Source organism: Rhipicephalus sanguineus, chromosome 3 (genome assembly GCF_013339695.2).
Source record: "Rhipicephalus sanguineus isolate Rsan-2018 chromosome 3, BIME_Rsan_1.4, whole genome shotgun sequence".
NCBI classification, from domain to species: domain Eukaryota; kingdom Metazoa; phylum Arthropoda; class Arachnida; order Ixodida; family Ixodidae; genus Rhipicephalus; species Rhipicephalus sanguineus.
This window is the reverse complement of record NC_051178.1, coordinates 110,470,631-110,481,045: the sequence shown is the minus strand read 5'-3', so window position 1 is coordinate 110,481,045 and position 10,415 is coordinate 110,470,631. Positions and strand designations below refer to the sequence as shown.

The following is a 10,415-nucleotide window of genomic DNA, read 5'->3' as shown; positions in this document are numbered from 1 at the left end:
TGCAGTTCCTTAGCGCACAGCTTGTATTGCGCTACTGTTATGCGGTTTTGAAATACAGGGTACAGAGCCGAGTTTTGTTCCGACGGAAAGCAAGTGGTGGTGGCTGTGAAGGCGTGCAAGTATTTTAGTGTCACCCGAAAAGTATTTAGAAGAATCTTCATTACCCGATGACTATATGACTTGCTAATTTAGTGCCTGTTCACAAGAGTGGACCGCGAAGTAGTGTTTTAAATTATAGGCCCATTTCCCTTACAAGTGTTGCATGCAAAATACTTGAACATGTTCTATTTACCAATGTTATGACTCATATGAACACGCATTCCTTACTTAATCCTCAGCAGCACGGTTTTCGCAGTCGTTTTTCCTGTACAACACAATTACTTGAATTGAAACCCGACTTATGCTGTGCTTTAGATAAGGGTTTCTCCGTTGACTGCTTCTTCCTAGATTTAAAAAAAAAAAAGCCTTTGACGTTGCACGCCCACTCTTTAATAATTGAAAAACTAAAAATGTATAATGTGAACGATACAGTTAATTGTGAACTGGATAAACGAGTATTTAAATTTGAGAAGGCAGAAGGTCGTTATAAATAGTAAGACGCATCCCGGGAAGTTGATGTGTCCTCTGGCGTGCACCAAGGGTCAGTCTTGGGTCCGCTATTGTTCCTCATCTACATAAATGACATTTGTTCCGTATTTCATCACATATCAAATTATTTGCCGATGACTGCGTTTTGTACAGAATTATACATAGCTCCCATGATTGCACTACTCTCCAAAACGACCTCGACAGGGTTTTAGAATGGTGTGATAGGCGGCGTATGTTTATTAATGAAAAAAAAACAAACAAAACAGTGCATATGTGTTTCACTAGGAAAAAGGCCGCCCATGACTCTTTTTGTGTTATAAATTCAACCAAGCTGCTATCAGTTCGCGAACACAAGCATCTTCGTGTATATTTCACACCGGACCTTTCCTGGAGCCGTCACATCAATCACGTCACAATTAAAGCTGGGCGTGTGCTAGGTTTCCTGCGCAGAAATGCAAAAAAGTTACCATTTGAGGCCAAGACTCAACTGTACATGTCTAACGTTCGATCTATCTTAGATTACGCTTGTGCTGTGTGGGATCCGTGGAAGGGAAGCGACGTGTCCAATTTAGGAAAAATTCAGAATATGGCTGTTCGGTTTGTCTGCTCTGACTATATACCAGGAATTTCAGTGTTTCAAAAGCAAAAGAAAGGCTTGGTTGGAAACTTCTACACAAACGAAGGGAACATCTGCGGTTGAAACTATTTCATAACGTATTTCACGACCGAACGGGTCTGGACCTCTCGCGATACTTTCACAAACCGGATTACGTTTCGCAGCGATTACATCATGCCAATAAGATAGAGAAAATAAGCTGCCCGACTGACGCATTTAAAATGTCACTTTTTCCGAGAGCGATAAGCAAGTGGAATAGGTTGTCTCCTGAAGTAGCAGAAATTACTTCACATGAAGTATTTTCAAGTTCACTGCTGGGTCTCCAGTAGTGTACTGGCGCGGTTGTGTAAGGACAGAACTGTACTATGAACCCGATTTACATTGTGTATATCCCATGTATCACTACGTAAGTTGACAGTGAATTGCGTTTATTGTAATGTTAAAGAGTTGGAATCTGTATTCTGTATCGAAATATTGTATTCTCCCCCCCCCCCCCACTGTAATATGCCCTTGGGTGCTGTGGGTACTATAATAGATAAATAAATAAATAAAGCATGAAAAAATTTCGGGGGGTGTCAGAACCCCCTCAACCCCCCCCCCCCCCTTATGCTCCAATGCGCTCTGATCATTTTATTTGTGCGCCTCATTGCGTGCGAAAGCAGATAACTTGATTTACGCCAACCAAATCAGGATTAAACCATGGCATACATGGTAATACAACGTTCGGTGGTCTTTTCAGGCTCGATCAATTCAGAAACCAAATAAATAAACGCAACATGTTACTAGGTAAAGAAACTTTATTGTGTACAACAGAACGCACTTGATCGTTTCCGCGGCTTGTCTCATATCACACAAGGCTTTCTTCTTTTGACTTTTTTGTCATTAATTTCTTTGACTTTTTGTCATTCATTCCGCTGTTTGCGCAAATGCTTTGCGCAAACAGCGGAATTCTCTTGAAGCGGTTTGTCAGCCCTCGGTATGGCGCATGCCCACTTCAAGAACAGTTCTTGGCAAGTCGGTGCGTGGAAATGGGACACTTTTCCGAACAAGATCTGTAGCCGCGGAATCGCACCCTGGCACGAAGCACCAATAACGCCGAGTTTTTTTCTTTGAGATAGACGGCATCTTTGCCAGCACACAGCACTCATGAATCAACAGAACACGCCAACACTTCGCAGCAACTACACAACTACAAACCGCCGGCCAGGCGTTGACAGCCGGATTAGTGCCGCGGAAACGCTGACGGCGCCCCAGATGGCAGCGCTATGTTGTGCCCTAGCGGCGATCACGCGAAAGAGGACCACCTTTTCCTATGGCTGGCCGCCGCGCTCAGCACACCTCCCCTTCTAGCCACCCTACCCTGGTGGCTGTGCTCTGAGAAGATCACTTTCCGCTGCCACTTTGGCGAGATTTCACGTGACTATACACCAGAGCACGCCTGTCTCGCACCCAGGCTGCTGGCGAGCCGAGCGGATACTCTCGCACCCAGACGCCGGGCTGACCGGGCTGCCGAGGCGCGCGCGGGCTGCACTAAGTAAACAGGGCAAGCTGCAGTTCTGAGGCTTTAAAGTGCGAAAAAGTACCCGTTCACGCCGCTTTAGCGTGTAAGAGCTCGTCTGGGCACTACTGCGTCGTCTTTGGATGCAAAAACAAGCAACGCAACAAGAGGATATTAGCGTTGTCTGCGACGATTACGACGCGCCACGGAAATAGTGCCGGTGCGGTGTTTTCAGCTTCGCCGCGAATGGATAACTGTGATTCAAGCAAAAAAACTAGGAGCCGAGTGAAAATGCGCGAGTAAGTACACTAACTGCGTGTATTCTGCAGTGTGATGCCCACCTATTTATTTTGCGAATCTAATTTGCGTGACACGCAGATGGGTTGAAGGCAGGCGCGAGCTTTGTGTGGTGGTGCACTTCATACCTTTGAGCGTTTCCTTTGACGAAGTCTAGTGCAAGGTAGTGCTTTCAAGTCCAAGCAATCAGCATGCTTTGCCACTTTCAACGTGGTATTAAGCTTTAGTGATTTGATGGCATTCACGCCTTCGATATTTCATCTTCAAAAGGTAATAAATGGCACGGTGCTCCTCAACAGCTGGTCAGCATTTCGTGCTTTCATTGCAGTGTTTGATGTCCCCAAATTTATTTGGACACGAGGCATCCAGCTGCACATAATACATATATTGGCACGTAAGTAAACAGAACTCGCGCCAGTGTCCTTTACGTCGCAGGCGTAGCTAACCGGCTTAACTAAGAGTAGCACAGTTTCGCTTGTAAAGCACCATCGTTACAAGAATAAAATCGCGCAGGTAGCTTCCAAAAGGGATCGCTGAACGATACTGCAGGTTATACTCTCTGATAGCACGCTTTTGTGAGCAAGACGCATTATTGTAAGAGCGCTCGAGAAACAAAAATTACGTTCCGCGAAACTACCCGTAAAGAGTACTCTAATTATTACGCGATGCATGCTGAAATGATCACATTTCACAAAACTTTGTGCACAACTTGTAATATGGCGCAACAAAACATCGTTTCACTCTTTCGCGAGCTGCACTGCAATTACGATTCACGCGTAACTACAGCGAGAACGTTTTTTTTTTTTTTTTACAAATGTAACAGCGTACGTATCTGACGAGGTTGCTTCCGCAGCCCACTCAGCACGTACTGTATACATTGCAGACTTGCATGAGCAAGGTGTTCTTGATGTTCCAATAATATCAGCGAAAATGTCAAGGCTAGAAAAGACGCGAAACACGCTCTCCGACGGGCTGAGTTTCGGGAGTTTCACGTTTGCTCTGTGTAGCGTCTGCTGGCGTGGCAGCCCGCGCACGGCCACCTGGATCGGGGCGCGACCGCCGCGCGCCCCGATCCAGGTGGCCGTGGCCCGCGCATGTTGTTTCGTCGCGTTTGCGATAGATGGCGCGACACGCGATGCAAATATGGCGATGCGCATGGAATTCTGTGTGTTCTGGTCTATAGGGTCGAACGCGTTCGGCTGTCTACGGGCACGGTGTAGGAAGGTGATCCAACGCGGCGGGCAAGCGTGGCGGAATTTGTTCGGGTTCACATACTTGCTCGTGGCGCTACGCGAATGGGGACCGCCAACCACTAAGCTCACCTGTAGAATCCATACCGAAAACCGCGTCACTGCATTCCGGGCTCTTATTGCGCTGCTTCTTGAAAGGCGCGGCGTGTCCGTGCCTCTCAGCTGGCCTCTTTCGCTTTTTTTTTCTGTTTCGACAGATAGCTTGGGCAATCTGGAAATATAGTAGGGACTGCATCTTTCGAGAGGAACGCTTTCCGGGGCGTGCGAACCAAGACTTTACCTTTGTAGAGAGCCTCCCAGGTTTTGGTCACGAGATGTGGCTCGAAGTGCCTCTCGCAGAGATGATCGGTAGACTGCAACATCCGATCTTTGCAAGGTATGGCATTCCTCCATACCCGAAGGCACTCTTCTTCTTTCGGTGCGGAAAACAAAGAGCTTCTCAGTACACGGATTGTACCCTGTCGTGCAATGTGGGGCGAAACACTTATTGACCATCGCTTCCTGGGCCTACGCACCTCACATAAGTTAGCAGGATGGAAGGAAACTGTCACGCAGTACGAATAGTTTCACAAAACACGTTTCGACGTGAAACGTGGCGACGCGGACAGAGCGAAGTGGCGCCCAGCAGTTTTACACACGTTCTATCGGCCCCCATGCACCGAGCGCCGTCTAGTGATAAGAGGGCGAACGTGAACAACATTTTGACGCGGCCAGTCCGCTGCGCCTCCGAGCCGATGTGTCACCTCTCCTTCCTTCACCGTGTCTACTGGTCACAGCATTTTGACACAGTGCCAACCCCCTAGGACGTAGGACCAGAAGCATTCACTCGTTGACGCCGACGCCCCCGGTGCTTATCTCGCCAAAGTGGCAGCGTCGCCAGAAATGATCGCCTCTGAATAATACAATCATTATTGGTGGGCTTTTACGTCGCAAAACCACGATATGATTATGAAAGACGCCGTAGTGGAGGGCTCCGGAAATTTAGACCACCAGGGGTCCTTCAACGTGCACCGAAATTTAACCACACCGGCATCTAGCACTTTGCCTCCATAGGCACGCGGCCGCCACGGCCGGGATTCGATCTCGCGACCTTCGGGTCAGCAGTCGAGATCGTCTCAGAGTACGGTGCGATGATCACACATGGTGTCATTCCGCTGGTGCTGACGTAAACTAAAGTGACTTAGCAGGAGGCCCGGCAGCGAAGCTGAAAGGCGACGATCCGCGCACGAGCAACATTAATCGATTACATGTCATCGCGTCAATGTTGCCGCAGGGGACTAATCAATTTATACGCCATCATATAACTTATAAGCTCGCCCGGCGACTATGGAAACAGTCTTCCTATACTATGCAGTAGAATGTTGCAAGCATTTGCATTGGCAAACGTCCCACGTATTCAGGCTGCTTTCAGTCATTTGGCAAAGCTTTTGGAGCAAATGATGTCCAAACTAACGTTTCTTCTTCTTTTTCTTTTTTTCTTCTTTTTTCACTTAGGCATGGCATCAGTTCGCCAGTTTGGCGTCATGTATTTCAGTGTTTTCTCATGGTCCAGGTGTATCGGTGCGAATAAAGATAACACTTGATGGATCGAGTAACAGTGCTTAGGATGCAGTGTTATCTTTTACCGATGCAGACAGCTGACCATAAACGCGAGTAGACGAGGCACTGAAATTGGTGACATCAAGGGAAGTTGGCATAGGAGCTTCACAAGGCGACTCATGTTTCGTTATTACGGCTTTTCTGGCTTGCGCAAGGCTCTCGTCGCAGTAATAATGCCAGCATATCTATTTCAAGAGTCTAGTGTCGCAATGCAGGTTAACGTTAAGATGCCCATTTATTGTCGCCTAAAAAAAATGTCCTAACGGTTTGTCGTGCCAGAGAGTAGCAGAATAAGCGGCAATTTGCGAAATTCGACATTGATCTAACTATACAGAGGGACCACCTGTAAATTCCATACGAAATGATACGACAGAGCACAGCTTTCGGTACTATAATATCTTCGCTTAAAAAAAAAAAAACAAGCGTGCGAACATGACTACAGGGATATAGTAACATTTATTTACACTCCGTTTGGCCACATGTGAAGCGGCGGCACAAACATTGAATATGCGACATTGGACGAGAAGGAGATATCACGAGCCGTGTAAGAAAACGTGCACAGTCCCAGGAAGGTTGTCGTCTTCAAATGAGATAGCGCACAAGAAGTCTTCTTGTCTTCTTAACGGCAGCATAGTTTATGTCGCTCTGCTGAATCGAGGAAGAGTTCAAAAGCCACAGGAGCAGTTCTGAAAGGTAATCAAAATAAAACAAATGTTAATCAAGAAATCTGCACCTTGTTGGCCGCACACTTTCTTGTGTCAACGTTGTTCCGGCTAATGAATTGGACAGCTTCAAAATGAACGCGAGTATTCCCCCTCCCTCCGCGGAGCGAAGCAAGCAGGGTACAACTTGGCTAACCTCCCAGCCTTATCTTTGCTTTTTTGCTCACTCACGCGCGAAATTAAACTGTGAAGGCTGCGTTTAAGTTATAGGATAAATAGATTCAATATTGGTTTCGACTTACGCCGTTTGATAACTGCGCGCTTAAAGGCAAAAAACGAAGTCATGTTAATGACGAAAATTATTATTGCCATCCACGTTTGAATAAGGTGGCTACAAAGATTTGCCTAGTCCGTTAGTGTGTGTAATCGGCGACTGTCATTTGTATTCTTCCTAACGTACTGTTTGCCAGGGACTCCGGTTGAGTAGTTGTTGCAATAAAATCTAGTTAGACTATGTTATACTTCTGACAACGCTAGAAAGCGAATAGCTGAGGAATGTAAGTAGAAAGGAAGTCAGAACTACATCACTGTGCTCTGTCGAAATTCAGCAAACAGAGACCGATGTATGCAATACGGTTAGAAGAGCAGGGAAAGGTAATCTTAATGCGAAGATTTAATGCCAAGACATCAGCTGTGAGCACACATACGCCATGGAACTGGAACGGATTTTCATGCCTAGAAAAGTACCACTGTAAAACCCAGGGTATATTTAGGCGCGAAGAATTTTTTACTACATTAATATATTGCTTTACTGCCTGCTAGTTTTAATAATGTTCCTTACTATCCTTCATTTTTGTCTAACATTCATTATCAATGTCTTGTTATCACCTACATTATTTACATGGTGTCTATCGATTTCATCTGCTGACAACAATGTGGCACATACTGTAACCCCTCAGTGTTAACAGGGTGTGAACAGAATATATACTGACAAATGCGTACTTACAGAAAAGAAGTCAGGCGAAGAGACTGAAGGCAACGGAAACAGACCCACAAGAGCTACAGAACAAACGACAACGTCCTAGCCGTAATATCCGTGGCCGCCGTATCCGCCGTAGCCTCGGTATCCGCCGTATCCACCGTATCCGCCGTGTCCGTAGGCAGGCACCGTCTTGCCGTGGGCCGAGTGGTAAGGAGCGGCGGCCGGGAGACTGCTCTTGGTTCCGGGTTCGTTTGTCTTCACCATGGCCCGGAATCCCCACTTGTCAGCCACGTAGTGCACCTGCCTGTGGCGGCCGTCGATGTCGCCCAGGTAGTAGGAGCCGTGCACGGGTCCGTACGCCGCACCGGTCTCGTGGCGGCCGTTGACGGCGCCGTAGCCGTTGACGATGTCGTAACCGAAGCGATAGTGGCCGTGGTCCTACGAAGGCGATAAAATGGGAAGCGTTGCATATTTTCGGTCGATCTGATATGAACAACTAATGAACATGTCCGTGTAGGTTGGCTGATGAGTACTGAGTAATGGAGGGCATTTGAAAAGACGCATATTCATAAGTTGTGTCTAGGCACGAGAGTTCCTATCTTTACGTTCAGTGTTGCGATCAGAGAAGGAGACGGTAGCGGGAACGAGGACAGCTACAGATAATAAGTCTTATATGTTTATTAATCCCTTTGTCTGCTCGGTTCGCCACGTTTCCAACGTAAACCAACGTGTTTGCGCATAGATGACACGAACGCAGCAAACAGACACACGTATTCGTACCATTCACTAGGGCTGAACCTTCTTCATTGTTTACTACCGGTAGGACCGAAGGTGTCCACTCTTGAACATGAAACGCGAGAATCAAGTAGTTTGAACTTCGAAGTGAACTTCAGAAAGTTTGCACATGGGCAACGCTTGGGAACGTGACGATACCGCACAACGCTATCATTTTGCTGGCGTACGCCAACAAAATGAACGCAGAACTGGGAAAATATAGGTATACCTTTTCCGCTTACATTCCGCAATACTAATATTTTTTTTCGTAACTGCTCTTTTTTTAAGCGCCATCGTCGGGTTGAAACCCCTGCGAATTGCTGACACAAACAAGTGCATGCGCTGCACTGGCAATACGCACATTCTGTTTCCTGTACGTCTTGCTGGAACCACCGTGGTGCCCGTATCCACCGTAACCTCCCGCAAGTACCACGGTCGAGACAGCCAGCAGTAGTGTCACCTGCAAAGTGGCATAAAAACGGCAAGCAGTTAACTTCTTGGCGATTCTATGGACTAAGAGCATGGTATTACAACCTTACGCTACGCTGACGCTTCCACGACCTCGTTAATGCGTAGTCACTTGACGTCGCCTGCTGAAATTTCTGCGGTCAACTGGCCTCGCTACACGACTATGACACTCCTGTGTTTGAGTGCGTGTGTGCGTCTTTTTCTTTATATATTACATTTAACCCTTCCTCTTTTCTTTTTCCTTCCTTACCTTTCTGTCCCCACTTGCCCCTTCCCCAGTGCAGGGTAGAAGACCGGAAAATTTGCTTCTGGTTAACCTCCCTGCCTTCCATTTGACCTTTCTCTCTCTCTGACGTCGCTCTAAAGAAGCAACGGTTGCTCGAATGGTGCATACTCTCGCGAAAACAAACGTTGTATATACATATGGTCTACTCAGGCTACATAAAAAGAGGCAAACTAACAGGCACTATGAGTACACGTCATGGTACCTTAATGGCTAACGTGTTTAACAAGGTAACTTGACCATATTTAGATGACAGGCGAAATGCACGAACACCCGTGTACTTATAGATTTATGTGCAGGTTAAGGAAGCCCAGTCGGTCAAAATTAAACTGGATTCCACAGCTTTGGCACGCTTCATAATTACATGACGGTCTACCACGTGCAACCCCAGATTTTTTTTTCCTGGTTTTATCAGGCACTAACTGTAGAGCGCTTGTTGTGCGGCGAACTCGAAAGCCACAGAATGGCACGGACGGCTTCGGAGGCCGTCCGTGCCACGGCTTGGCCCGTTCTGCAACCAACTTACCTGAGCGATCATGTCGGCAGATACGAGTGCACGGTGGGCAGTGAGCCTTGTGGGCGGAGGCGGTTCACTTTTATAGGGCCGTTCCGAAGTAAGAAACGCATTCTTGTTGTCTCCTTTGTTGTTTGACTGGCTGCTCGGGGGGCACAAAACGCTTTCACCTGCTATTACGCGCGCTGAACGAAACAGCGTGTGTCTTTCTTCGAAAAGAAAAGAAAAAAATGAAAGTAGGACCAGTTTTTTTTTCTCCGAGTCAACGTGGGGCACACGTTTCCGAAGAATGCCGTCCTCCATCGACTGGTTGTCAGTTTTCCGCTCAAAAGCTAGAAGACACAGATCTCAGTCTGGCACGTGGTGGTTTCGTGAAATTTTCAATTTACCTCCTATATGTACGAGCATGAGACTACAACCTTACGCTACGCTGGTGCTTCGACGACTTAGTAGATGCGTAGTTCATAGTTCAAACCGAGCTTCGGTGCATGGGTTAAGCTGCGAGTTTGCTGCTAAATGGCTCTCGCTGGTACCTACGCACCCGCTGGTGTTTTTTGTGCGAGATGCATCTTATAATTGGAGCACGCTGTCGCATTCGTGTGACTATTCTAATCGTTATTTCCAGTGGACAGACAAGAACGTCGGCATCTTTTTTCATAAATATATCGGTCCAAGGTTGTCGTTATTGTTTCCGTGATATGGCAGTGGTCGCCCTGCAACAAACAAACACACACACATACACACACACATTATTCATGTCTATTAAGCAAGATATGTGTTTTCCTAATCTGTTAAAAAGTTTTCTTTAAATCGGACATGACATAAGTAGCACAATTCTACTATTCGAGCTGGATTATTCTAGAATGCGGGCATTATTAGCTCTA

The 10,415-nt window shown here is 46.8% G+C and overlaps 1 protein-coding gene across 1 annotated transcript; it reads right to left on the bottom strand.

The window, feature by feature from the left end:
* Positions 1-6,398: 6,398 nt before the first annotated feature.
* On the bottom strand, positions 6,399-9,585 carry LOC119385067 (adult-specific rigid cuticular protein 15.7). Its single transcript, XM_037652623.2, has 4 exons — positions 9,544-9,585; positions 8,628-8,726; positions 7,517-7,930; positions 6,399-6,534 (listed from the first exon to the last, which is right to left on the bottom strand). The coding sequence occupies exons 1-3, from the start codon at positions 9,553-9,555 to the stop codon at positions 7,592-7,594; spliced, it is 450 nt and encodes a 149-aa protein (XP_037508551.1). The 5' UTR covers positions 9,556-9,585; the 3' UTR covers positions 6,399-6,534; positions 7,517-7,591.
* Positions 9,586-10,415: the final 830 nt, after the last annotated feature.